This window comes from Lepeophtheirus salmonis, chromosome 6 (assembly GCF_016086655.4).
Source record: "Lepeophtheirus salmonis chromosome 6, UVic_Lsal_1.4, whole genome shotgun sequence".
NCBI classification, from domain to species: Eukaryota; Metazoa; Arthropoda; class Copepoda; order Siphonostomatoida; family Caligidae; genus Lepeophtheirus; species Lepeophtheirus salmonis.
The window spans coordinates 58412355-58439101 of NC_052136.2; the positions used below are offsets into that span (position 1 = coordinate 58412355).

The 26747-nt window shown below is 33.3% G+C and overlaps 3 protein-coding genes and 1 long non-coding RNA gene across 5 annotated transcripts; 2 read left to right on the top strand and 2 right to left on the bottom strand.

Moving 5' to 3' along the window:
• Nucleotides 1-1931: 1931 nt before the first annotated feature.
• Nucleotides 1932-2742, bottom strand: LOC121120864 (uncharacterized). Its single transcript, XR_005865240.2, has 3 exons — nt 2669-2742; nt 2336-2553; nt 1932-2281 (listed from the first exon to the last, which is right to left on the bottom strand). It is a non-coding gene; the product is annotated as an uncharacterized lncRNA (long non-coding RNA).
• A 582-nt stretch (nt 2743-3324) lies between these two features.
• Nucleotides 3325-5487, top strand: LOC121120143 (putative transcription elongation factor S-II). Its single transcript, XM_040714983.2, has 7 exons — nt 3325-3757; nt 3854-4191; nt 4258-4355; nt 4416-4485; nt 4887-4985; nt 5040-5180; nt 5239-5487. Exons 1-7 carry the CDS (start codon nt 3688-3690, stop codon nt 5314-5316), a joined length of 894 nt encoding a protein of 297 aa, XP_040570917.1. The 5' UTR covers nt 3325-3687; the 3' UTR covers nt 5317-5487.
• A 144-nt stretch (nt 5488-5631) lies between these two features.
• On the top strand, nt 5632-12946 carry LOC121120142 (gamma-aminobutyric acid type B receptor subunit 1-like). The gene is given in 15 exon segments (XM_040714982.2): nt 5632-5899; nt 6100-6198; nt 6266-6438; nt 7022-7154; nt 7224-7241; nt 7243-7599; nt 7672-7813; nt 7876-8003; nt 8068-8396; nt 8448-8530; nt 8598-8764; nt 8822-9029; nt 9359-9526; nt 9585-9805; nt 12370-12946. Coding segments are annotated over 15 exon segments (2463 nt in total). The 5' UTR covers nt 5632-5767; the 3' UTR covers nt 12475-12946.
• A 3882-nt stretch (nt 12947-16828) lies between these two features.
• On the bottom strand, nt 16829-22822 carry mas (trypsin-like serine protease domain-containing protein masquerade). 2 transcript variants are annotated; one of them, XM_040714712.2, is made up of 8 exons: nt 22122-22822; nt 20852-21069; nt 20466-20556; nt 18848-19927; nt 17943-18444; nt 17585-17862; nt 17361-17515; nt 16829-17297 (listed from the first exon to the last, which is right to left on the bottom strand). In XM_040714712.2, exons 1-8 carry the CDS (start codon nt 22282-22284, stop codon nt 17130-17132), a joined length of 2655 nt encoding a protein of 884 aa, XP_040570646.1. In that variant the 5' UTR covers nt 22285-22822; the 3' UTR covers nt 16829-17129. The 2 variants fall into 2 exon arrangements, with proteins under 2 accessions (XP_040570646.1, XP_040570645.1); XM_040714711.2 differs by having other exon boundaries at nt 20648-21069; nt 22122-22661.
• Nucleotides 22823-26747: the final 3925 nt, after the last annotated feature.

The following is a 26747-nucleotide window of genomic DNA, read 5'->3' on the forward strand; positions in this document are numbered from 1 at the left end:
ATAGGATTAATTCTAGAAAAATCCCTTGATTTGATCCTTTTCGCCTTCCTCCTTAGTCACAGCTGATTGTAGCTGATCATATGAAATGTCATGAACATTATTCTTTCTCTTTTCTTAAACATTCAGCAAATTGTCAAGTTTACCCACCGACCTGTATAACAATTGGATGCACAACCTATTGAATAAAAAGGAGAAAAATGACGACTTGTCTTTCAGCTGTTGACTACAACAGAATAATACTACTCTTTTTTTTTAACATAGATAATATATAAACTATCAGTTGACTCTAATTTTCTTTGCCTATTGAGTATCCAGTTTATAGGCTGGTGTGTTTATCATGTTCATTTTTGGTTTTTTGTGAAGAAGTGTAGTTTTTTATTAATTAAGCCAATATTAGTAAAAAATATTAGAAAAAGACAATCAAATATTTTTTTGGAAAAAAATTTTAAATATAAATTTTTTTGAAAAATTTCAAATATTCAAGAAAAAAAGTAATACAAGGTTAGACAATCATGTAATTGGGGTTGCTCCAATTTTCAATCTGATCTATTGTGCCGACTCCTGATTTTGACAAACCACGCAATCACAAATAGTCATGACGTCACTATTCCTAGAATTTTCTATTTAATGTATAGTACAGACTGCTGGGCAAGAAAAACTGATTTTGAAAAACACTCAATCCCTCATCTATGATGACATCAATATTAAAACCGTGGTGAAAGTCAAACATCAGTATCACTCCTACAGGCGTTATGTTATAACACTATATTTCGATTAACCTTGCAAATATTAAATGTTTTGGAATAAAATTTGAAAAATCTTGATAAAATTTTTAATTATTTTGTAAAAAAAATGGAATAAATTTTTTTGGGAAAAATAATTTCAAAAATAAATAAAAAATCAAACATCGATAGCTATTCACAAAAATTCAATTTGTCGGAAATTTGGAAATGGGGGGGGGGGACTACAGACCCTCCCCTGCGGACGCCTTGTATGTTCAGCCCTCAATCCCGTCTTCTCCTTCGTTATACTTATACAAAATGTACATCCCAAGAATGGTGAAAAATAGATTAATCGAATACTTCGGACTTAAAAGACCAAATTTGAAACAATATATATTTTAATATTGAGATAAAATTGTAGCTCAGATTATCACCAATATATATATCTAATCATGGAGTTCTAGAATTCCTTTACCTAGTATACCTATGTATTTGATGCTCCATATATTCAAACTTAAAACCTTTTTAGCTGAGTGTATCCCTTTTTACATAGTCTTATAGATCTGAGGTAACTTTATGTTTCAAACTAAGTCTAGCAAAAATAATTAGTTAGGGGTTTGTGTGACAATGCCATAAAAAAAAACACCAAATAGCCACTTTTTAACCTAAAAATTGTTGACGTAGAATTTTTTTTAAAATACACCGTTTAAAACTATTCTTACTTTTGATTTAATTCCTTTTTCTAGACAACCCTTTCATTATATTATTTTTAAATGGTTTGGATTACAATCATTCAAATATTTTGCAACTTTTAAAGGGTTGTATTTTGTGTCTTTTCCAATAGTTAAGAGGGCATTTATAAAAATATTTTACATAATTAATCACGTAACAGTTCCCTAAAAATATATTAATAAAGATCAGCAGATCTAAATCTCAAAAATAGGTTTAAGTTCGTCTTCCACAATTTTACCCATAATAGGTGAGACTTTCAAGTAATTAAAGGATCGGGAATGAGACTTGGAGTGTTCAAGATGTATATTCTTAGTACAAACTCTACACAACACACTGTTTTTTTATAAATATAATAGATATTAGTATGCTATCTGACTTGATAGTTTAGTTTATCAAAGACACTGAAGGACTCCAATCAATATAGTAGTAGTATGCAATGTGGAGGAGGACTAAAATAAAAAGTTAAAAAGCTGATGATTAAGGATGATAATTCTTTCTGTTCCTTTTTTATTCAGTTGTTATATCTATATATTATTTTTTCCAGTTTTTATAATACTTAATTAATAAAAGAAGTATTAATTACGATTATTTTATAAAAGATCTGGATAGACTGAAGCTAGCAGATAGCAGAACTCATATATATTTAAAAAAATTAGCCGATGGACGATGACCCACGAGTTTAGAAGTCACTACCATCATACCTTGATGTTTAAGTCTATCTTCATAACGAACGTTCCTTCCATTAAAAGAGATTAAACCCAACGAATGAGGCATACGATTATCCTCTAAAGAGATGAGATCACTGATTATCAAGTAAGAGGCTTTTTCTAGGATATCTAAATGAAAATATATTAATTCATTTTAAATAGATGGGCTAATACTTCGTAGGAAAAGATCCATTCAAATGTGTAATGACTAATGACCATTAAATTATTAATCCGAATGACCAAATTAATTGGGTATTAATGCAGAGTTCAAACTCTTTTCATTATCTCCACTTTTCAGTTGGGCAAATAATAAGTACTAAATGATGCTGTTCCAGCCATTATGAACCTTCATTTCACCCATGGAATTCGAAGAATCATGATCTCACCCAAATCTATAAATTTAAAGCAAGGTGTCAAAACTAGAAAATTACTAAGTAAAGTGTTACTCTTGCCATTTGTCTAATATCGATTAAGATTAATAGAAATACAATTAACCTTGAGTATTACCTACTTATTATTATTACTATTAACTATTATCTGGATGAGCTAATTAATAATTTCCTTGGCTACAATAAAACCTTTGGCCGCAAGATGTCGCTTTTGAAGTAGGGAAGACCAGGAATAGTTGTCCTTTTTCATAACATCAAACGAGCTACAATATAACATAAATTATACTATAGAATAGATACTTATAAATTATAATATAATGGAGACAGTCCCTTTCTACAGGGGGAGGGTATATGGTATACTCTTTGACTAAATTCTTATTATCAAATTTGGCGAAAAGATATCGTTTTTTCTAAATAGATCTATATTTATGTAGGTAATATGATGTCAAATTTGAATCTTTTCTCTCACAATTTAAAAATAATAATATTCATTTTGGACATTTTTTTTTATATCCATAGCCTTGTATGAATTAGTTTATTGTGTAAAAAAAGAATAACAATGTTAACTTTTTTTTTGAACTATTGAATAAAAAATGATTTTGTGGAGTAAAAGTAATTTTGTGAAGGATCAATATTTTTTGTGATAGTAATACAGTCAGTTTTCCATTATTGTAGTATGTAAATTATTTTATTTGAATAATTATTGATGATGTATTATGCTATAACTTGATATGTGTAATCTACCCTAGTCTCCCCTATTTTTCGAAAGAAAATATTAAGAAAGTATTCAGCGCAACCTCTTTAGTACTTTTCAAGATTTTATTAATTTGAGGGTATTAATCGCATAATTATTACTTATTAGCGTTCATCACTCATTGATAAAATACTTAATAGTTAATCTATAAACTATATATTTCTTTAATTATAAAATCTAGTCAGTGTTTAATTTATAATGAAATCTTTTCTTTTAGAAGGAGGGAAGAGGATTTTTTTTTGAAGTTACATAAACATAAATATTACACTATTGGTGAAAAGAGGGGAACTTTATAGAGCTTTATTTTATTTCATTATTCTCAAACATCGTAGAGAAGTCCGTGGTAAAAATCTATATGAATTGAAATAAGAATCTCATTTATCATGGGAGCAAAAGACAATATTAATAAAGTTTTAGAAATAAAAAAAGCGTTGGATAAACTTGGGAAAAAAGGTACGTTTTGTATAAATTAAAGTATTAAGTATCCTTTAATAAATTTAAAATTACTAATAACAACAATTAAATAATTATGATTTATAACACTTCCAGATCCAGACTGTTTCACCCTTTTGACAGATCTCTCAAAAATCCCCGTCAATAAAGATGTATTGAAACAAACCAAAATTGCTGTCACGTTGGACATGCTTCGAAAGTCCTCCACAAATGATAAAGTTAAGAAGAAGGCTAAAATTCTCATCAAGGACTGGATGAATGAAATGAATAAGCCGGTTAGTAAAAAGGAAGAACAAAAAGAGGAAGAAAACCCCAATGTTCAGCCCAATTTTGAACTAACTGCCCCTCTTCCAATCCGTAATAGTAAGGGTATTTATGTATTTGAGGATCGTAAGGAATTCAAACCAAATAAATCTCCCAAAGAAGTTCTGCAGGTGAGTGTATAATTAATGTATATATAATGATGAATAATGATTTATGCATTGTTTTGTTAAAATCAGGCCGGAAGCTTTGGAGGTACTTATTTTCGCCCTATTTATTCATCAGTTACTAAACTAAAATATGGTTCGGAAGTATGGAAAGAACTCCCTCAGGATTGGTAGGTCCACTAGAGTTAATTAAAGCTCAAAAATGATATATGGATATCTTTAACTTTTAGGCTAGAAGGTTTAAATATCAAGACACAAGTTGCATCTCCAATCTATGATGCATCGAAGAACAAATACAAGGTACTGCAATCATGCCACCATCTCAATTTGCTTTATTTATGTGTAAACTAATATTGTGAGTCTGATGTAGAAGTGTGAGTTATAGGTGATTTAAAATTTCATAATCAGGATATTCATAACTATGTTATTATTTTGATGTGTAGATTTTACTAAATATTTCCTTGCACAGTATTTGTCTAGTACTTACAACTTTATAGTATATTAATGTGATGTTAAAGTTTCGTTTTTGACACAATGTGATTTGTTACACTTTATCTCTGGGCCCATGACATAGTTAATATATCTGGAGTTATTATAGTTACGGCACATAGAAAATAGTTTTTTGGGGTTTAATTAATTCAATCCATTGCGTACATATAGAGTTTTGAACTTGTTTCATAGCATTTCCATTTCCATTCTAGGTTAAATGTGGAGGCTCGCTAGAGATGTGGGAAGAGTCAGGTTGGATAAAGGAACAAGATCCCTATGGCTGGTTTCAATGGTACTGTCGTTTCTATCAGGTAAAGGAGCTGATAAGTTAACTAAGTCAGTAAATGCATATTATATTTATTTAGGGACGTCGTTCTCCGGATGATGATAGACAAATTGATCGTTGGTCAAAGTGCTGTGGAGAAAAAGGTCGATGGAAGAATAACTTGATTACCAAAATCTATAAGGCTGCTGTAAAATATGATAACGCTGTTGTGAGCCCAGTCGTAAGTATTATACAACTTTCGATGTCAAATGATGCTAATAATTTGATTTTTTTTAAAGATTCGACAGGTACTTCTACATTGGGGCTACGAACTCACCGAAGAAGACTACAAGAAGAGAGTAAAACAGATCAAATGAAAAGTGTTTATTTCATTTTCCATTTATACCTCATTCAGTATTTCTTATTGTATAGTAAACTGTCATCTCTTATTTAAACTCTTTTATAGATTTCTTTTTGTAATATTGTCCATTGGGATTAGTTATATATTATCTGTCTTTAATCTAATGAATAAATTTGTGTAAAATGCATTATGATTTTCTTATTATATTTTGTTTAATTGTAGAATGAGGGATATCTAGAAGGATAATAACCCTTGTTAAGTTGTCGTGTTTGTGAGAAAGCCCTTTTTGTTGAAAGAGAAAATGAGGACAGCAGCCTCTCTTCCTTAAAATAACATTACGAATCGATCGATATTACATTACAGTAGTGTATAAATGCTTGTATATGCATAATGACAACCAAGCAAAAGTATAAAATCTTTTTGTAAAAAAAGCTCTCAAATGAGACAATAATTTTAACTTTGTGATCATGGTAAGATTAAGCCTGTTTGTCATCATAATCCTGGGTATATGTCGTAGTCTCCATGCCTCAATTAAAAAGGATATAAATTTGGCGGGAATATTTCCAATTGATGGAATCGAAGGATGGCAAGGTGGACGAGTAAGTAATAACCAAGATTGATTTGTTCGTTATGTCCGCTCATTTCATTTAATCATTTTTTTGTACATTCAATCTCAAATTGCAAAATAATTTAAGCATGTAATTTTTAAAAGACATGAATTCTTGGAAGATCCAAAAACAAGTTAGCAACATAATTCATACTGCTAAAACTCTGCTTAAACTCTATTACTATCTCTTAGGCATGTTTACCTGCAGTAGAAATGGCTCTCAAGGATGTCAATGAAATTAACTCACTCCTTCCAGGATATAATCTAAAGTTATACATGGATGATAGTGAGGTATAAAATCACAACATATGCTCGTATTAATTTCTAAAGTCATAAAAAATGTTAATCTTGATTATAGTGTGACTCCGGGAAAGGTGCTGCAGTCCTATATGATCTCTTGTACAACAAACCACAGAAAGTTATTCTTTTGGCTGGCTGCTCAACAGTCTGCACAACGGTAGCAGAAGCAGCCAAAATGTGGAATCTTGTTACTATATGCTATGGAGCCTCATCGCCAGCTCTTTCAAATAGGCAAGGAAGCGTATATCAATTGATTGCAATTACTGATGATATTCAATTTAGATATTTTCATCAGATGTTGTATCAAGAGATGCTCAAAATCTTAATAAATCTATGAATAAAAAGGATATTTTAATTTACGAAAAAATTCAAAGAGGGTGAAAATAGTTTTAATACCTGACAAGATACAGATCTCTTTTTTTCTTAATGAAGTATGTACCTTTGAGATAATTGAATTTCATTATAGTTTAACGCTGATTGGGGGACTTCCTTAATTAATAATGTCCATTGAGATATTAACGTGGGTATTAATAAAGACCAGAGCAAAACATTCTAGAATATCTTCGATACAGTTATTTTTCCTCTGATTGAGTATGATTGATATCGGAGAACGTTATTTTTAAAATATATATAATGATTGGTTATCCACTTAAAATTGGTTTTCTGCATTCCTGAGATATCTTTTATAATTTCCGAATCCTGAAATAAAAAAAAAGACAATAATTTTCGTAGATTTAAATTCAGATTTGTTCAAATAGCTAAAACATGCCAAGATAAATTGAACATATTTTTTTTTTGCTTTTTTAATCCCCAGAATGCGATTTCCAACCCTGTACAGAACACATCCCTCTGCTACAGTCAACAATCCTACTCGAATACGTATTTTCCAAAAGTATGGCTGGTCAAAAATTGCGATCCTTCAAGAGGCCGAAGAAGTTTTTAGCACAGTAATGTAGTTCCTATTGTGTAAAATTGTTATTATATATTTAATTTTTCGCCTTTATGGAATTATATAGACTCTCAATGACCTGGAAATGCATGCAAAAAAAGGGTGGAATTAACATTGCTACCAGACAAAGTTTTCTTCGAGATCCAGAGGCAGCAGTTGCAAATCTCAAACGACAGGATGCTCGCATTATTGTTGGGCTTTTTTATGCAAAAGCGGCTCGACGTGTTCTTTGTGAAATCTATAAGCAGAAGTTGTTTGGTCCAAAGTATGTTTGGTTTTATATTGGATGGTACGAAGATGATTGGTTCATGAAGCAAAAGTATTTAGATGAGGATAATATTAATTGTACAATCATACAAATGGCAGAAGCAGCTGAAGGTCATTTCTCCACTGAGTCCCTCATGAAGAATCAGGACACATCCCTTAAAACCATTTCTGGAAATGTAGGTTTATCAAATAGTTAATATGATTTTCTACTTCTTTATCATTTTACTCTTTTTCATACTTATTTTCAGACGGTAGCTGACTTTGAGTACAAATTAAATCTAAAATTAATGCAAATAGCCAAGTATGAACGGGACGTGAAGTATGGAATAATGCCTGAAGGGTATCTTGAAGCCCCTTTGGCATATGACGCTGTTTGGGCCATAGCTCTTGGTAGGTTTTACATTATTCATACATATTGAGTCTAAATATATGAATGTATCTCTTACGCACAGCTTTGAATCAAACCATGGAAAGACTAGCCCAACAAGGTAAAACCATAGAAGACTACAATTATGACAACAACAAGATAGCCAAAATTATATTAGAAGAAATAGCCGATGTTAAATTCACGGGAATATCAGTAAGTACATCAAAGGCACTACATTTATAGGCTTACATACCCGCTCTTTCTCTCTCACCTATAGGGTGAAGTAGCATTTAGTGAAAAAACGGGAGATCGTATAGCATGGACCAAAGTTGAGCAATTGCAAAAGGGTAAATACGAAGTCGTTGGCTTTTACGATCAAAAAACAGATAACTTAACATGGCTCATCCCAAAATACGGTATGTATGGAGGGAGAACGGATCGAGTCATTTGGAGCTCAAAGAAAATACCACAAGATCGCACAATAGTGAAAATGAAATTAATGAAATTGAACTTATATTTGTACATTTCCATGATTGCTGTGTCCACCTTTGGTATCATTTTTGCCATTTCTCTCATCATTTTTAATTTCAAATATTCGCATCGAAGGTATTATAGAATTTATGATTCAATGAATCTATTGTATTCTTCCTTTTATAGAATCATTCAACATTCTCACCCCTCCTGCAATAACTTGATGCTGGTTGGAGTAATATTTTGTTTGCTAGCAACCATACCAATTGGTAAAGTCTCTTTTTAAAGCTTACTCAATATACATAGATTACAGATTTCTACTAAAAATGATTACAGGATTAGATGGTCGATATGTAAGCCCAAAATTATTTCCATTGGCCTGTGGAAGTGGAACATGGTTACTCACTCTGGGATTCTCTCTAGCTTACGGTGCAATGTTTAGCAAGATATGGAGAGTGCATCGACTTACAGCCAAACATAAGGATCTAGGAGAAACTATTAAGGTTGAAACGAGAGACAGAGTCTTGGAATAATTAAATAAGATTTTTTAATTTTTTCAGACCGTGGTAATTCCATGGAAACTATGGGCAGCCGTGGGGTTTCTTATGTTAATAGATTTGATTATTCTAACGGTATGGTCGATTGTTGATCCCTTACAAAGGGAAGTAAGGAATTTTTCTCCATTACCATCGCCTAATCCTGAGGAAGATGTTGTTATTCAGCCCCAATTAGAGCATTGTAAATCCAAACATCATCATGTGTGGCTAGGTAATTGCTTCTTATCATTTTTGATAGATATTTATACTTCTAATTAAAAATTTACAAAAATCGTTGTTTCAATTATTATTTTTTTTGTAGAAAAAAAAATGACCGTTATGTGTGTGAGATCATGAAATCATTCCCGTATAATTTTCATAATTTCATCTGATAATAATAACATGTTTTTATATATTTATATACATTATACACACATATTTTACGATTTATCGTAGGAATTTTCATTTTTACAGCTATAACAAAAACCTTATACTGCTTCACATCACACACTATTATAAACGATAATAAATACTTTGATAGCTATCTTATCTCCATTTTAGGGATCATGTATACATACAAGGGTCTCCAACTCATTTTGGGACTATTCCTCTCCTATGAAATTCGTTCCGTAAAAGTAAAACAAATTAATGATACCAGATTGGTGGGCATGTCCATCTATAATGTTGTCGTTCTTTGCATGATAACTGCCCCCGTCACCCTCGTGATTGGTAATGAAGGACTCTAATATCCTGTATTCATTATTCACTAATCTGTTTTAAACCACAGGAGATCAACAGAACGCATCCTTTGCTTTTGTATCTTTAGCCAATGTATTTTGCTGCTTCCTATCCATGGCACTCATCTTTGTACCAAAAATCCACTTTATTCACCAGCATGCCCACGATCCCCGAGAAAAGGAAGATGATGAAAAAAACACGGCGGAGCAGGAGTTGAAATATAAAAACATTCTGAAGGAAAACGAGGATCTCCAAAAGAAAATTGCGGATGTGAGCCAATATACATTGATAACAGTAGTGAAAAATAAATCTTTTAACTTCCACATATATTCTATTACAACACTGACTAAGAATCTGTAATTAGCAAGGTTAATAGAAATACAAGGTTATATCATCACGCGTGTACGACTGATGTTTGACTTTCACCACTCTTTTTAATATTGACGTCATAGTGTATGTTGTGTTGCGTGTTTTATCAAAATTTGTCGCCTTGTATTTCTATTAACCTTACTAATTAGTTGTTTGGTATCAAATCGTGTTTCAAGAATTTTGGATTGTAATATTTTTGAGTATTTACACTCTAATTATAGGTTTGCCCCAAATTTTGAGTAATAGAAAATAACCAATAATTGACATCAAATTTAAATTATTATTTGAAATTTTTTAAATTTGAGTTCAAATATTTCTTTAACGCCAAGGAATTTGTTTAAAGCATGGATTATTAAGGGTTCATTTACAAAAGAGTATTTGGCTCTAGAATTAGAAGGCTTAGTTCAACTATGATATTGATTTGTCCTCAATTTTATTAAAGAATGAATCAATAAGATGTTGACAAAATAATTTATAAAAACTCCATTATTTATCTATTTATATTTTGATTTATTTATTTTCTTTTTTATACATGTAATTAATTATGACGGAGTTTTTAAAGATTTTAGCACTTAGCCGCAATAAATATCTGCTAAAAAAATCATTTAAATTAATTTTGCCGCTGAATTAGACAATACCCTTTTGTAAGGGAAATCCTAATAAATTATTTTGTGGTAAAAACAATTGATAACAGAAGGAAACAATTAGAGGGGGGATTTTGAACAAATGAATTTAAGCCAGTAATGCAATTTATCTTTGAGCGCAGAATCCAAAATTGATCTCAATTTTTCCTCTGGGGTCTAAATTCTGAAATATCTGAGATTATAGTAATTTAGAACTATTATCCTTTTACCCTTATGACAATAACCTAATTAAAAGTTCGATTAATAAAGCTTATGTACAATTGTTTTAATGATTCTGTATAAATTTACTTTTTATAGTAAAAAATGAGGAAAAGTAGCCCCATAAAAATGGGTTTGCTAACATAACATAAAATCGAAAAAAGATCATTGGTGATGCATATTTTTTTTATTTATTAAACATTGAATATTTGTTTATAATATTCCTTATCACTATGAATGATGAATAAGTTATAAGAATCTATGAAAGAGTGTCGTTTTTTATCATTTTTCACCATAAAAAAGGAAATATATCAAGTTCAAAACAAGACACAGAACCAACAAAACATTTTTTATATTAGCTTTACTAATGATACTTTTAATTTGGTGATTGTCTTAAAGGTAAAAAATGGCTCTGAACGATAATAGTTCCGAATTAGTATAACCCCAAATAATTCAGAATTCAGACCGCCGAGAAAAATCCTAGATCAGTTTTGGATTTTGCACTCAAAGACTAATTCCATAATTGGCTTCAATTCATTTGTAAAACAAATTGTGTTCCGCAGTGTATTTTTTTTGCAAACACAACCTTAAAATATATTGATTTTTTTACTTTTACATTACAAATTTTCATGATTGGATGATTGTGTATAAAATATTAGCACATATTTGGAAATAACATTAAATTTTTAAAAAATAATAAGTTAATTTTTATAAAGATTAATGTTTTTTTTTCTAACTCAAAACTTGGTTAAAACTATTAGAAGGGTAAAAGTACTCAAAAAATCCAAATAAAAAATTATTGAGAATCAAATTTGATATGAAAAGACTAATTACAGATTCTTGATCAACCCGTTACGTATTTGGTTGTCCATTAAAATCTGAACACTTAATAATGAAATAACTAATGAAGGTTGAGTGATTGATATCAATTCATATTTCGATATATAAAAGCATAAACAATTATTTACAAAACAAAACAATCTGGAGCTCTCTAGCTTACGTACAGGTAGAGAAAAGGACACTTGAACGTGATCGAAGAATTTCCATTCGCACACTCCAAGCAGTTGGGCGTCTCCAAGACCACCGTCTACACCGTCAGAAAGTCTGAAACGTTGGAGAAGAAGAAGAGATCTGTCAAAAAGGCCAAACTGGACCGGAGGAGTTAAACAAAACAGCCAAGACCAATTCCCTCAAGTCCATGAGTTCCCCCTTGACTCCACCTTTAGGTACATGTCAAGAGGAAGGCCTGCAGTATCCGTCATCCAAACAACAAGGCCCTTAAAGCCACTGTCAGCCAGCACTGAGCCGTCATGACAGAGGAATACATCCACAGTGTGTGACAGGCCTTGCACCGCCACTAAGGGTGGCTACATTAAGAGAGCTCAGACACACATCTATTTAAAGTATTCATTTTGTTGAAATTCCATTGTTAATTAATAAATTATATCTTGTGGAAGTTTAAAATTCAAAGTGTTCAGATTTTAATGGATCACTCAGTACTACAAAAATTGTATACGGAGTATAAAAGATTTTTGAAAAAAGTCAAATTATTACAATTTAGAATCGTATACTATAGATTGTTGACGTAATATGTACATAATTTACCCTTAAAATCTATTTCAGAGGGACCAAAAAATCAACTGCCTCCGTAAGAGAATAACAGAAAAAAAAGTCAGAGCAAGAGGCTGCTGCGAAGGCAGTGGGCGCCTCTGCTATCACAGCCAATAATAATAGTTGTCGTTTGCGACCTCTTGCGTCGAATGTAAAGTTAATTGATACCTCTGGGAGTAGTGTGAGCGAGTTGGATAGACAGGAAAGTCTAAAGGGAATAACAGTGTATCGAGGGATCATGCCGACGGATGGAAGGCCTGCACCTTCAGCTTTAGTTGTGTCAACTGACGAACCTGTTGAGTCCTATCTCTAACAAGATACTAATGATCTAGGTTAATATACTAACCATGCAAATAACCCATGAAGGGTATAAAATCCATTCTTTCTCCTTGTTTATTTTCCTACATAATATGTTTATTACAAACGTATTGATATTGATTTGTGCATGGATTTGTTGTAGTATACGGGTTTTAAAGTTGATATACCAGAGTATTATCATCTACTGGTACTCTGTCTTTTAAAAGAATGTTCTCTCAATATTACGAAACATAGTACTATTTAATTTGTCGAATAAATACCTTGTCTTTTATGGAAGCTTCCAAAAGGAATTTATTTATTGTTGCTCGTAAGAAGAGTCTGCAGATTGTGTTTTTTGTTTTTTTGGGTGTGGTAGGGGAAGGATGTCAGTAGGATTTGCTAGCTGAGAAATTTTATTCTAACCCTAATTAACAATACATACAATAATAAATAATATAATGGTTCACAATTTGAGGTACGCCAAGGTTTGAGTTATGTTGATTCCAAATTTTGCATGGAATCATGTCAAAAATTGTGAAATTTTAAAAGTTTAAATAGACTAAAAATTGCAGTGAATGAATTGTGAATATAAGATGATAACTTTATCTGTTTCAAACGGTTATTCTGTCTTTTTATGGAACTTAGAAGATTTAGAGGAATGTATCTATTTTTTAACATAGAGAAAATGATTGTAATTGTCTCTGACTTTGATGTGAAGGGTTATTTGCATATTGAAGGATCCTTCCACTATAGGAGATGAGATCCACGGAGTGAGGCACAAAGTGGTAAGATTCCTTGAATATGAAGTTGAAGGGAGGATATCCTCCAAATGGCAAAAATATCAACTCCTAGGAAGGGCAAGCATAGGGGGATGCGGATCTATATATATGAATGCTTCGTGGTTAATATTTAAACTTTTCATAGCGGCTCTGACATCACAAAAACAACCGTACTACTTAGGTTGACCTGCACTTGGTATGGTACAACAATTAAAAAAGGAATGGTGGCTGATGTATGTAATTGAGATACCTTGTATTTCAAGTTACCTTGAAGTATCTTTATTTTAGATGGAGATGTTAACAGACACACACGGTTATTAAATAATCAACCAGAAAGAAGACAAAGTACATGCATCAACCGTTTTTCCTATTCTAATTGGTATACTTAGTTAATTCTTTACACACATCCCCTCTTTCATAAAAATTTCTACCAAGCGAATTGCCCACTGAGCCCACAACGTTCTTTTTCCTTATGTAAAAAAGGTTGAGAGATGTAATAATAAAGAAAACTATAGAACAATGGATTTTGGAGAAGTCGCCCGGGAGAAATTGTTCTCTTGGACTCAATGTGTATAGGTTGACACCCTGGTCGTTCCTAAACAAATAAAATTTACTTCATGTACGAGGGTCGTTTGAAAAGTCCGAGAGATGGTATTACTGGCGTGTATGGAGTTTATTTTTAGTTAGTAGCATCGCTTGGAAGAACACACACCAACTTTCAGCCAGATCGGTCTATTTCTTTGTGTTTGGCATTCGTTTGAATCGAGAAAGTGGAGTGATTTTCAAAAAAAATGGACGGAATTTTTTTTCTGTGTGTTGATTAAACATTACTTTACGAAAGGCAAAAAGCCTCAGGAAACTAAATAGAAGCTTGATAAATAATATGGAGACTCTGCACCTTCGATTACAACAGTTTATAAGTGGTTCCAAAATTTTCAGAGTGGTCATGACGCTGAACGTTCTGAACGCCCTCCTGAGTTTATTACTCCAGAAATCATGGATAAAATCAATGATATGCTGATGGATGACAGAAGAGTGAAGGTGCATGAGATTGCTAGTGCTGTGGGCATCTTGAGTTGGTACCACATTTCCATTAATTTTGCAACCACAACTGCAGAGGTGTGAGCTGGTGCAAGGACTTTTTTGTGAACCAATCGCAGGCGTTTTTCTTGCAATTCAGTTTTCAAACGGTTCAATAACGATGAATAATATGTACAATTAATAGTTTTACCCTTATTCAGATAGTCGATGAAGATTATTCCTTGCAAATCCAAAAGAGAGTCGCCATAATCTTTCTGTACGATTCCTCAATTCAAACAAATGACAAACAGAAAGAGAAAGACCAATCTTGCTGAAAGTTGGTGTGCGGTCTTCCCAGAGATGCTAGTAACTAAACATTACCTCGATACGCGCCAGTTGTGCCATCTCTTGGAATTTGCACTAGGAATTCGGAGTCGGAGTAAGTGCCATTTTTGGTGGAGACGAAGTCAGGTGTCAAAAAATTTGTACCGACTCCGGCTACAAAAATTATTATAATTTATAATATTAGGCTTCTATCGAGTATTTCTCCAAACATTTAGTCCAAACATTCACAATTCCCAAACACTTCTAAAGTCTAACCTATTATGTTGGGTAGAGGATAGCCACTAGGCGTGCTATTTCATTAATTAGACTTGTGAATAGTCAACGTCATCAGAGAAAAGTATAACATTGCAGTGAGTTGGCGTGTGTATTGTATTTCCTCAGTTACGATGACATAAATTATTTTCCGAAACTTATGAATGTATTAACAATAGATAGATTCTGATCCATTTCCTATCTTGTTCGTTTAGTTAAATATCTTATACTCCAAATATATTCTTTATAGATAGCACAATTATTTTTCTACATATAATTAATAACTACCTACAGCTATAAATTAAATCTATATTTTAAGTATACATAGACGCAAATGACTCAATAGTACTTATACTGGCTATACAACATATTATTAAAAAATAACAATGTGTGTTGGAGTCGGTTACATTCAAAATACTGGAAGTAGGAGTCGGGCATTTTATGTACCAACTCTCCAGACCTGCTTTTCACGAACTTTTCAAAATACCCTCCGATATGGACTTCAAAGAAAATTGATAGATCAGATAGAGTAAATATAATACTACAATGTTTACTTGCACTTAATCAGTGCAATTCCATCATCTAACCGATTAAAAGAACACTAAAAAAGAAAAGTCTGTGGGTACATTATAAGTGGCTGTATAATTTTAAGTGGGTATATATTTCAATTTCGAATACACCAAACATAGCATTCTAGTCCATCATATATTTTTTTAAAACTTTTTGAATAGATCATAATTAATAACGAAAAGCGTGATTTGGCAACACAGAAACTATTCAAATGGATAATAATTATAAATATAATATTTTTTTGTTTCGTTCTTCATCAATTAATTAATTATTCATTATTAAACTTTCACCAAAATACGAAATAATTATGATAATAATAAAAAAGGAAATGCCATCAATTAAAACTATTAGGAAATATATATAATAATCTATAGGTATATATGATAGGTAATATATGAAGAAAAGTATGTATTTAAGAAGGAAAAAATATCTGTCAAAATGTATGTCCGTTTTGTCTGTGCTTGTCGACTGTTTATTATATTTTAGCAAGTCTTGTCATGGGCATCCGCAGGATTATATACATATATATATATATGTTTTATAGGGGGAGGTGGCTTAATTTTGTAGGAAAATAATTAATTAAAAATATTACATTTTTGTAACAAAATATCAAAAATCCACAGCCATTAAGAAAAAATTAAACTATTTCGAAAATAATTTTAAATATTATATTTTTTGGGATAAAAATTTTAACAATCCATAGTGTTTCTCAAAAAATTAAGTTTTTTAGAAAACAATTTCGAAAATCTACAGCTGTTAACAAAAAATTTTTAAAATCATGTTTCAAATATAACATTTTTGAAAAAAAAAAAAATGAAAACTTTCAAAAACCCATATCCAATGAAAGAAAATTAGTTTTTTTGGAAATACATTTTTGGGAATTAAAAAAAAAATAGAAATTTTAAATTTTCTATTAAAAAGTAAAATTGCTTAATTTTCTTAGGGGGGGCTACAGCCCCTCCAGCCCACCCCATGCGGAGCTCCTCCTTGTAGCGGGCTGTCAATAGTTGTTGATTGTGTATATGTACAAATAGGTGGTAAGTGATAAAGTGATACTATTTTTCTAAGACGCAATAATAATATCTATGAGCAAGTAACAATATCATCAAAAATATAATTTAGTTGATATTCTCTTACAGAGAAAGTGTGTGGGTTGTCATTTTTTTTTTTTTTTTTTTTTTTTTGTAGAATTTTCTAAAATGAGTGTGTAATTTTTGCATACGTTTATATTATTCTTTTTTGAGGTCCATATGAAGTCCTCTAATTTCTCAAATTAGAGGACTTTTAGGGCAAAATAGGTGCCCCATATTGAATGTATGTATATAGCAATTAAGAACAGAGATTTTGGCATTTTGATTATATAAATAATTACATATAATAGATAATTTAAAAAAATGATTCTAATCATATGATAAATTCAAATTCGGTTGAGTCCTTTTCCCGCGCTCACTTTTGAATGTTTTTATGTACGTGTCTCTACTCTCTCGTTAGTTATATGCATATAAAGTCTTAAACATTGTTGACACTAATGATTTGATTTATCCATCCGATGAAAGAAGATATTTTGACATAAACACCTGGAACGTCCCTCCTTCCACAACCAAATCCCCAAGATACAAGACCAGTAAGCTCATAGTAACCGCTATCCTCACACACCAATGGACCTCCTCCGTCTCCCTGTAAAGTAATAAAAAAAATGAAAGTAGAATATTTATGGATATCGGGGATGGGATCTCTCACTTGGCATGCGTCATGTCCCTCCAACCCACCAGCGCAAAAGCTGGATGCAGGGAGAATGAATATCTTTTCTGTTACTGCATTGATTTTACGAACACACTCGTTGTCATTCACGACCGGAACTTGTGCCTCTCTTACTCTCAATGGAATGGGACCCGCTACAATAATATTGTTAATACAATGTATGTCTTATTTAAAAAAAGGGGAATAAAGAAATTGAAACTCACATTCTCCCATGTAACCATAACCTGTAACGGTACACACTTTCCCTGCTTGCTGACTTGTTCCTCGTGCAGGAAGACAAACCAAGCAGACACCTTCCTTCAAATCCGCTTCGCCATGAAGTTTAAGAATTGCAATGTCGTTATCTAGGGTTTGAGAGTTGTGATTATGATGGATATAGGTTGTGGCAACACGAAGAGTTTGTGCTCCAGGACTTCCAAATTTTTGTGTCAAGTCGTGATCCCCTACTCGAACATAAATAGAGTCACCAGCTCTTACGATGCTGAATATTCAAGAAAAAACAAAACAACTCATAAGAATATGTTCTAGCTAAATATTTGGTGATAAGGTATGTCTACTTACTTTGTAACACAATGTGCCGCAGTGAGGACCCATTGCGTTCCAATCAAAGCACCTCCACAGAGGTATTGATTGAGAGAGTTGATAAGTGCTACTTGCCAGCACCACTCTCCAGGAGAGGCATCATCTCCTCCAACCACACGTCCAGATCGATAAGTTCCTTTAACACCGCAAACATATTTGTTTGTGACGGGATGTTCCAGAGTAGGCCGTTGTTCCTTCGCAATATGAAACTTATTCACACCACTGCCAACGTTGCTGGGGAAGGGAAAGAGACCATTTCCATGATCATTGGGATTGAATTGATTATCAGCAAATTTCTGAAGAGGTCCAACTTGAGGTCGGTTTTCGTAAAAGGACGTGTGAACAGAGTCGTTTCTTTTGATAGGGATTTGATTGGTTTTAAAATGAAGGAAGGATTCTCTTTCGTTGATGGCTGATTTGGGAGAGCAACATGTTGATTTTTTCTTTTCACATTTGAATAAACTTGTGGTTGCAGCATTTCCTGAAGTAAATGAAAAATAAAATGTGTCCTTGTTTCATTTTCGTTTCATTTCATTTCACTTATAATAATGAAAGTAAATATTCAAATGTACCTATGTCTTTCATCAAAACATACGTATAATAATGATGACAGGTAGTCATTTTAAAAGCAATCAAATGATAACAATAACATTTCACAACTTTATTTTTGAAGAATTTTTTATGCATGAGAAAAATTTATTAATATTCCATATCAATTAATCCATTTTACTTATTTAGAAACAAATTCTAAGCCTTTCAACAGTCATTTTTTTAAAGGTATATCCTCCTTAATAGGATAAAGTTTCTATTTTTGTAATCAAAAATAAATGTTACACATTCGATGATTTTAAACCTAATATTATGATTAAGAAATGGGAACTTACCAAAGCAAGTAAAGGATAAGTAGGGTCCAATACAGGTTCCAGGACACTCTGGTCTATCATCAGCAGGTTCTGGTGTGGTAGTAGTTCTCGTGGTTGTTGTAGTAGTAGTGGTTGTGGGTCGATAAGAATTCCTAGGTGGTGCTCCACCTCCTCCTCCAAGGAATGTATTTGCCAATGCAGGTAGAAAGGTTTGAGCCAATGATGATCCCAAAGAAGGAGCTTGTTGGGGTGCAACAGGCTGAGAAATTGGATTTCTTGGTGGGGATTGAGGACTACCACCTCCTCCCCCAAGGATGGATCCAAGAACAGGTGCAAGGACGGGAAGCAAAGCGGCTGCCGTTTGTCCTGCATCACTGTTTCCTGTTGCTGCATTGAGGAGTGTTGGTGCCACATTGAGGAAAAGAGATGCAAGATCCGGAGATCCACCATATGGTCTGGGTGGTGGGGGAGCACGCTGTGGAGGTAGAGGTGGGGGAGGAGGAGGTGGTGGCGTTGTGGTTGTTGTGAGAGTAACTCGATCTTGTGCATTTACATTCAGACCATTGAGATTACGAGAGTCACAGCATATGGTTCCCTTTTGACAAGTATGGGTGTTTCGGATAATAGAAGGTTCATTACAGAATGCAGACATGAGCTGAGGAATGCAAACTCCAGGACACTCTTTGGGTCTTGGCGGAGGTTTGCGATGACCAGGGGGCTTACCTGGGGTTCGAGTAATGCAGCATCTTCCATTTCCAGGACAGGGAGCACGTTGATCTATTTCATCACAAAGTAGAGCAAAAAACCCTGTCACACAAGTCCCTCGGCAAATATGACTGTTATCTTGTCGAGGTGGAGGCCTCTTAGGTCTTGGTGGGGGTCTTCTGGTTGTGGTTGTTGTTGTTGTTGTTTCAGCAACGGGTATGGCAGCGGCAGGGAACTCATTATTGTGAATTATGAGCTCAGGTGGATAATTTCCATTTTCGAAGACTCTTTTAGCAACACAACAACGTAAATCAGATTTACAGAGTTGATTCACATCCAGAATAGCCTCACAAAAATTTGCCAATCTTTGCGCAACACAAACACCGGGACATGAGGCTATTAAATAACAAACAATATAAAATCTGTGGACTACATAGTTTGAACACACCCAATTCAATTGGATTTAAAATCATGATACCCCTGTAGTTCATATAATATATTTGTAACTTTTAGTATATATTTGGATCTTAAAATATCAAAATACAGCTCATTTTTTTAATGAGAAAATGCATACTATGGAAACAACCTTTGTGGATACAACGCCGAATAGGTGCAGCATAACGTGGGTGCTGTTTTCTAAATGTATGTACCATACAATATTTGTATGCATACAATAAAAAGATGTGAATTAAAGTATAGTGTGAGGATGGACTAAACTACAGGGGGCTATAATGATCAGAGTCACATTTGAATTGAATGTACATTCTAAGATATAAAAAAACTTGTGATGATATACAATTGTTACTTTTTACTTGAGAAATGAAAAGTTCAGCTATAACTTATAAAAATTGTATATATGATCATGCTAAAGATAGAGATGGAATGAGTAGAAAAAAGATGGTTAATAAATAGGTGCATGGAAAAGTTAACCTACGAGTGCCAGATCCGTTAGATTCGGCGGTTGTATCATCCCGGTCACCATCGTTAGATGGATAATCGTAGTCAATGTAGTCACTAGAATCCTCCTGAAATTAGAAGGGGAAAAAATAGAATTAGTTTTTGTAGAGTTTGGATATTCAGGAATAAACAGGAATAGGAATAGACAGGAGTATTTACCCTGACGGGCTCTTGGAATCTATTGGTGATAGAGGTAGTTGCAGGAGGAGTTTGTCGTCTAGGTTCTGTTGTGGTAGGTCTAGGGGTTGTATAGGTTGTGGTCCTTGTCGTTGTTGTTGTCGTTCTTGTCGTGGTTGAAATGGTTGTTGTTGTCAAGGGGGGGTTTGTAGTAAGTCTTTGTATGTCGGGTTGATTGTTTTGTACCTGATTTGAAGATTGTTGCTTAACTGGTAGCGGGGGAGGTGGGGGAGGCCGCTTTTTCCGCCGAGGAGGGAAATCGGACTCTACGCAGCATCTTAGACTTTGATTTGGACATTTGACTTCCTCCAAGACCTGATCACAAACAAGACTTGCAAGTGCATGGATGCACTTTCCTGGACAGTCACTTGTGTCAGCTGTTTGCGTAATGGAGCCTAATAAACCTGGAAGAAGGAGATGTTGAAAGTCATATACATCCAACTTATTTGAATTTGTGAGTATACCCGTAATTAAAGGTATTTCTTTTTGTCAGTATATTTGTTTTTAAAATATGTTGTGTTTTTTGCTTGTGTAAATGTGAAAGTAAATTGGGAAGTTAGAAAGAAAGAGAGAGAGAGGACCATATGCTTCAGACCTGTGGTCATATGCTAATGAACAGCTATTTTATAAGTAATAAAGACTAAAATGGGATGGAAGGAAAATAAGAAAATAGGTCAGTCTGATTGATGAACCGGTTTCCCACCAACAAGAGAGCTTCAAATGATCTCACTACTTATGGGTTTCCCTTTCTATACCGTCCAAGTGAATCTAAAAAAATATACATACATATACTTGAATATTTTCTTCAAGTACTCAAATAACACTCCTTAAAAAAGAGGGGGGGGACTAAGCAGCAATGATGGAAGACAGATGAGGTAAAAATTGACAGAAAAAATAAAAATGAATACCCAAGAACCATTCTTGCCTTAAAAAAAGAACAAGAAGAAAAAAAGATCAAGTCATGGATATATAGGTCAATATAAATCATCACGAAGAACAGAAGAATAAAAAAGAAAGTTGTAGGCAACATCAACAAGCCTGCTGCTGATCGGAACATACATAGGTCGCCGCGCTCACTCTCTCTTCTTCATTTAATTTTCCTTTCAGAAAAATGAACAACAGTTATAATTTGAAGGGAGATGATAAAAAATAATAGAGAGGAAAAAATCCTACTGACCTGAAGGCCTGAATGTTATTTATTTATTATTATTACAATACCTACTACCATTTATTAAAAGCAAAAAAGAGAAAGAGAAAAAAACCATTATTTAAAAAAAATAAATGTATATAGGTTAAAGGCATATGTGAATAATGCCCTTCCACGAAATTGAACAGACATTTCAACATACATTCATAGGTAGAACATAGGTATGCCTCATAGTATGTACGATTTGCATATTGAGTAATGCAGGACGAAGATAATATTACATATTATGGTTGTAGTAGTAGAACTTACCTGAGAGTAAGGAACCAAATCCACCTGATGGTGGCCGCTGAGGTCGTTGTCTTGCAGGCGGTGAGGATATTGTCGTAGAGGAGGATAAGGAGTTGTTCCTTTCCTGCCCAAGAGTTGTCTGTATGACAAGGAATAAAAGTATCACAGGGATTCGTAGACTCATCTTGTATGTGTATTTGGTATATGAATCTGATAAAGTGTTTTAAATATAAATTAAAAAGTAGGGAAAACCAATGGTTTTGTTGTCTGTGCTATTCGGGGAGAAAATTTGTCTTCTTCTTCAATGATTCGAATGTCTTCCTTTCCTATAATTGTTATGATTATTCATGACGAAGAATGGGGAACGGGATGTGGAGTGTCACTCTTCCTATGTAGTATATATTGATTTGAAACTACTCAATAATATATAAAATGATTCAATGGAACTCTTGATTGTTCAGCTTATAACCAAAAAAACAAAAAAAAAACAAGGAACAAACACCTTATATGTAAAATAAATCACCACTTGTTTCCTCGTCTTCCACTGTCTAAAATCTGAATGAGTAAAAAAAATTTGGATGAAAAAAATTAAAGGAATTTCTATAGGTAGAAATTTTTTTTCTTTCTTCATTAGTAGGATTTCAGAGTGGGCTCGCTCTTTCGGAAAAACGACTGCACACGCCTTACGGTTTTTCTATAGAAGATGATGTTTAAGAATTCTTCTACTATACATACATACATATATATTATATATTCTTAAGAAATAGCCAAATATACACTCACATAAGTGAAATCCTAGTAGTAGTAGTAGTATTAGTTGGTTGTGGAAATGGTAGTATGGAGTAGTAGCGTCAGGGAGGTCCCACAAAAAAATACGAAAAAATAAGTTTTTTAGATAGAGTGGATTAGATATACATATATAAATAATAATCACTATTACTTTAGTAAATTCTCTTCCTTGATGTTGAAGGTTCCTTGTATTTTTTCCCTCTTAGCAGAGATCATCTATGGATCTACATACTTGAAAATTAAGGAAATCCTCACATCTTAATAATAATAATAATAAAAGTTAGCAACCAAACATGAATGTAATTTCTTAAGCATTTTATGACTGACTATCATTAAAATATAAATGCATACGGTTAAGGAAAAAGTAATTTCGTATTTTTATTTTAATGCTTTATAAGAAGTGTTAGAATAATCCGATTTAAGCCAAGTATGCCCCAATCTGTTTGATAACATGTTGCCAACGAGAATCCAACTTAATAATGCCCCTTTCGTAGAAGTCCTAGTCCTTTTGGCATAACACTCGGACAGCCAATTTTCACAGGACAATATTGAGGCCAAATCTGTAGACCCAAGCACGTTGGCCATATGCAAACACATATGGTAGTATCTTTTCACCAGGTCGTGACTGTAGGATGGATGCATAAGAACTGCCCATCTGAGCTCCCAGAGCTTCTGATGTGCCATAAAACATGTGTGTGGCCGGGTGTTGTCTTGAGGATGTTTTGGTGTCTCCTATTCACCAATGCTGGCCAGCTTCAAGCGGTAGAGTTATTCACATTAGAGGGCAGAATAAAACGGGGCAAAAAATTTCTGGAACTATTATTGTGCAACTCTATCCCAAAATACTATTAGTCTTTGTAAATTGTCTTGGTCACTTTCGACTAGTTTTTCCCTTTCAGGTAGTAAAACTGTAAAATATGGCGAATTTCTTCCGTTGATACCTCCATACTTGATTCACAATCATTCACGATTACTGTAATACTGTTCCAAAAAGGTTGGTAGTATACACTTACACCTTAACAAGGCCGTATCGTATGATCCGATGTGACCAATAATGAACTAGATATATTTTGTTAAAAAAAAGGATAGAAATACGAAATTACTTTTTCCCCAACCTACTATATACATTATTCACTTTCGCTTGTTTGAATTACATACAGTTTACACAGGTAGAGAAACATGGGTGAAGAAGCATTACATATTATTACCAAAAAAAATTACCTACCACAAATAAAATGATGCTATTCCCATGCGTTGCTAGACACTGTTAGAAGATATACAAACATTGAGTGCGGTCAGAACCTTTATACAGTCCATGTTTGTCTAATGGTTATTATACATAATGATTAACTCTTCATTGCATGATTTGTACTTTTTTTCTGATTGGAAAAAGCAATGACTCTTTGTTTTGAGACGCAAATAATATTACCTAGTTATACGGTATTCTGCTTCAATAGTTTCAAGGTTGACATCAATTAAAAGTACATATTATGTATCTAGATGCAAGTCGTCTCACTTTCTGTGTTATAAAATTTCATTTTCATTTCGATATATGTACGTACTACATATTTTTTTAAAGTTGTAAATAATAAGAATTATAAATTTGTTATTGTTTTGTCGACAAAAAATTGACAACACAATAGAAGGTGTGTCACACAAATGAATTTGAAGGACAAGAAATTCCAAAAATCTTTTCTTCAAATGGAAAAAAGATTTTACCTACACCAAACACTTTTTCTTTTGAGTTATTTTAAGAAAAAATGATCCTCATATAAAAAGGTTAATTAGACCACAACACCTGCTTTAATTAATCTCTTCACCATTAATTTAGAAAAGGCGTGGTGTGTTATTGAATTGGTTTTTTTCAGTACATGTGAAGGTAACACTAATAGCAGTCATCATCATATTTATATTTAAAGCGTCTGATCATGAAATTCGTGTTGTTGTTCCTCTTTTGGTTTCAACTTTGATCGTTTTTTTTGATTGAATGATGCTTGACAGTTCACAGTTATTCACTGTTTGGTTTTTATAATGATTTGTATGTACCGGGTGCTCCAGCTATCTATGCTGCGAAAATGATATTTTTTTCAAACGTAATTTTCTCGTTCCAAACAGTTATTAGATTAAAAAATAAGACTAGTTTTGAAAGCTTGATAGGCTCTGATTTATTTTATTCAATAAATCACCTCCAGCCTCAATTACAGTACAAACAGGCATTCACCACTGGATCCCCTGGCAAATCCTGAAATTCCTTCTTGCTCCAACTAATAAGTTTGTCATTGGTGTTACAGAGGATTCTGTTGGTTTGTCGTTCGATCACTTTCCACAAAAAAAAAATCCATCTGGCGAGTTTGGATGCCAAAAGTCCGTCAAGATGAAGTCAACGAAATGGTCTTGGAGCCAATTTGATACTTTTTTTCGAGGTGTTGGAAGGAATCCAGTCCTGCTCCAATATGTTGTTCAGGTTGTTGACCTTCTGGTTCATGCATCAGTGGTGGCCCTGAGGCCTTTGGGGAACACATGAGGAGGCATGATGTGGCCTTCCGAGCTCATCACCCCAAACATCATGACGTGGGCTGGGAACTTCGTCTGAATGACGACAGACGCATCCTTTGGCAGTAGGTCAACCACCTGTTGTTCTGGTTGTTGACCTTCTGGTCCTGGCAAAAGTTTTTCTCTTCCAAGAAAGACTAGACCATGTCTTGATGTAGTGGGTGCTATTGAAGGTTGATGAGCTTTTGGGAGTGCTTTAAGTCTTTTCCTTGGCTTTTTTTTCGTCAATATCTGGCCCTTCCTCATCATGTATGAGTAGTAATGAAAGTTTTCGTGAATGCAGAGCCAGATCAGCGCCTCTGATCGGGCATCTTCTTGAAAAATTGCCCTTTTTGACTTCCCTGGGACCTCATTGGCGATTTGCTAGATTCTGGCGATGAATTATGGCGTCTGGACACAGTAACTTCTACCTTTGATCTCATCCCACATTGCTGTTGTCACATTGCGAAGGAACTTCTCACTGAGTCCCAAAGTTCGAGCAATTGTTAAATAGTCACTCCCAGCGCAGATTCCAAGGAGGGCTCCGTGTCTTTTCTAAACATTTGGGACCACGAATCCGTCAATTAATTCAATTTTTTTGTAACTTGTGCAGGTTTGAACAAGCTATCAAACAAAAACAAAAAAAATCAGCTGCTTATGTGGCACCATAGATAGCTTGTACACCCTGTATCTCTTACATTTGAAACGTTTATTTGACTTCTTCTGGGGAATTTTAATGATTGATACATTTTAATGATAGTGTTATTTAAATTTTATAACAGTTTCTAATCGTCGCTTCATGTTTCGATTATATATACAGTATTATCTTTATATGTCGTACATGTTATTTGTATACTAGAGTATAGAAGAAAAGATTTTGTAGCATGTGGGATTCAGTTATACTCAGTTACTATATATCTTATAACATACATTAATTATGTCTGTCGGACGTTAAAGTCTCCGTTTTTAAAGTTTCAGCCCAAAAACTTGAGTTAATCTAATATGTAGTGCAGTTTCAAACGTTTTCAATTATGTCAAATATTCCATTATTAACCAAAAAAATTTCAAAAAACTTTATAGAAAAATTTAAACAAGAGGAACAAAACTATTGAATTGAAACCGAATTGATGTCAAAGAAAAACACCATATTTGAATATGTTAAAACCTAACTAATAGATTGTTACGGTTCTAGGAAAATTCCCATTAGATAAAATTACCAGTGGAATATCGCCTTCAGGGAAAATCGCCCTGAAGAAAATTGCCGGTGGTGAAAATAGCCTTTGGGAAAATTTCATGTAATTAACTAACAAAGTCAGAATAACCCGT

Excerpts from the sequence above, each read along its gene's own strand:
- LOC121120143 (XM_040714983.2), top strand. The coding sequence starts at position 3,688 with ATGGGAGCAAAAGACAATATTAATAAAGTTTTAGAAATAAAAAAAGCG. Across the intron at positions 4,192-4,257 it reads CTCCCAAAGAAGTTCTGCAG|GCCGGAAGCTTTGGAGGTAC; the intron begins GTGAGTGTATAA and ends TGTTAAAATCAG. Across the intron at positions 4,486-4,886 it reads CATCGAAGAACAAATACAAG|GTTAAATGTGGAGGCTCGCT; the intron begins GTACTGCAATCA and ends TTTCCATTCTAG.
- mas (XM_040714711.2), bottom strand. The coding sequence starts at position 22,284 with ATGAGTCTACGAATCCCTGTGATACTTTTATTCCTTGTCATACAGACA. Across the intron at positions 20,557-20,647 it reads GATTCCAAGAGCCCGTCAGG|GAGGATTCTAGTGACTACAT; the intron begins GTAAATACTCCT and ends TTCTAATTTCAG. Across the intron at positions 17,516-17,584 it reads TTATGGTTACATGGGAGAAT|CGGGTCCCATTCCATTGAGA; the intron begins GTGAGTTTCAAT and ends ATATTATTGTAG.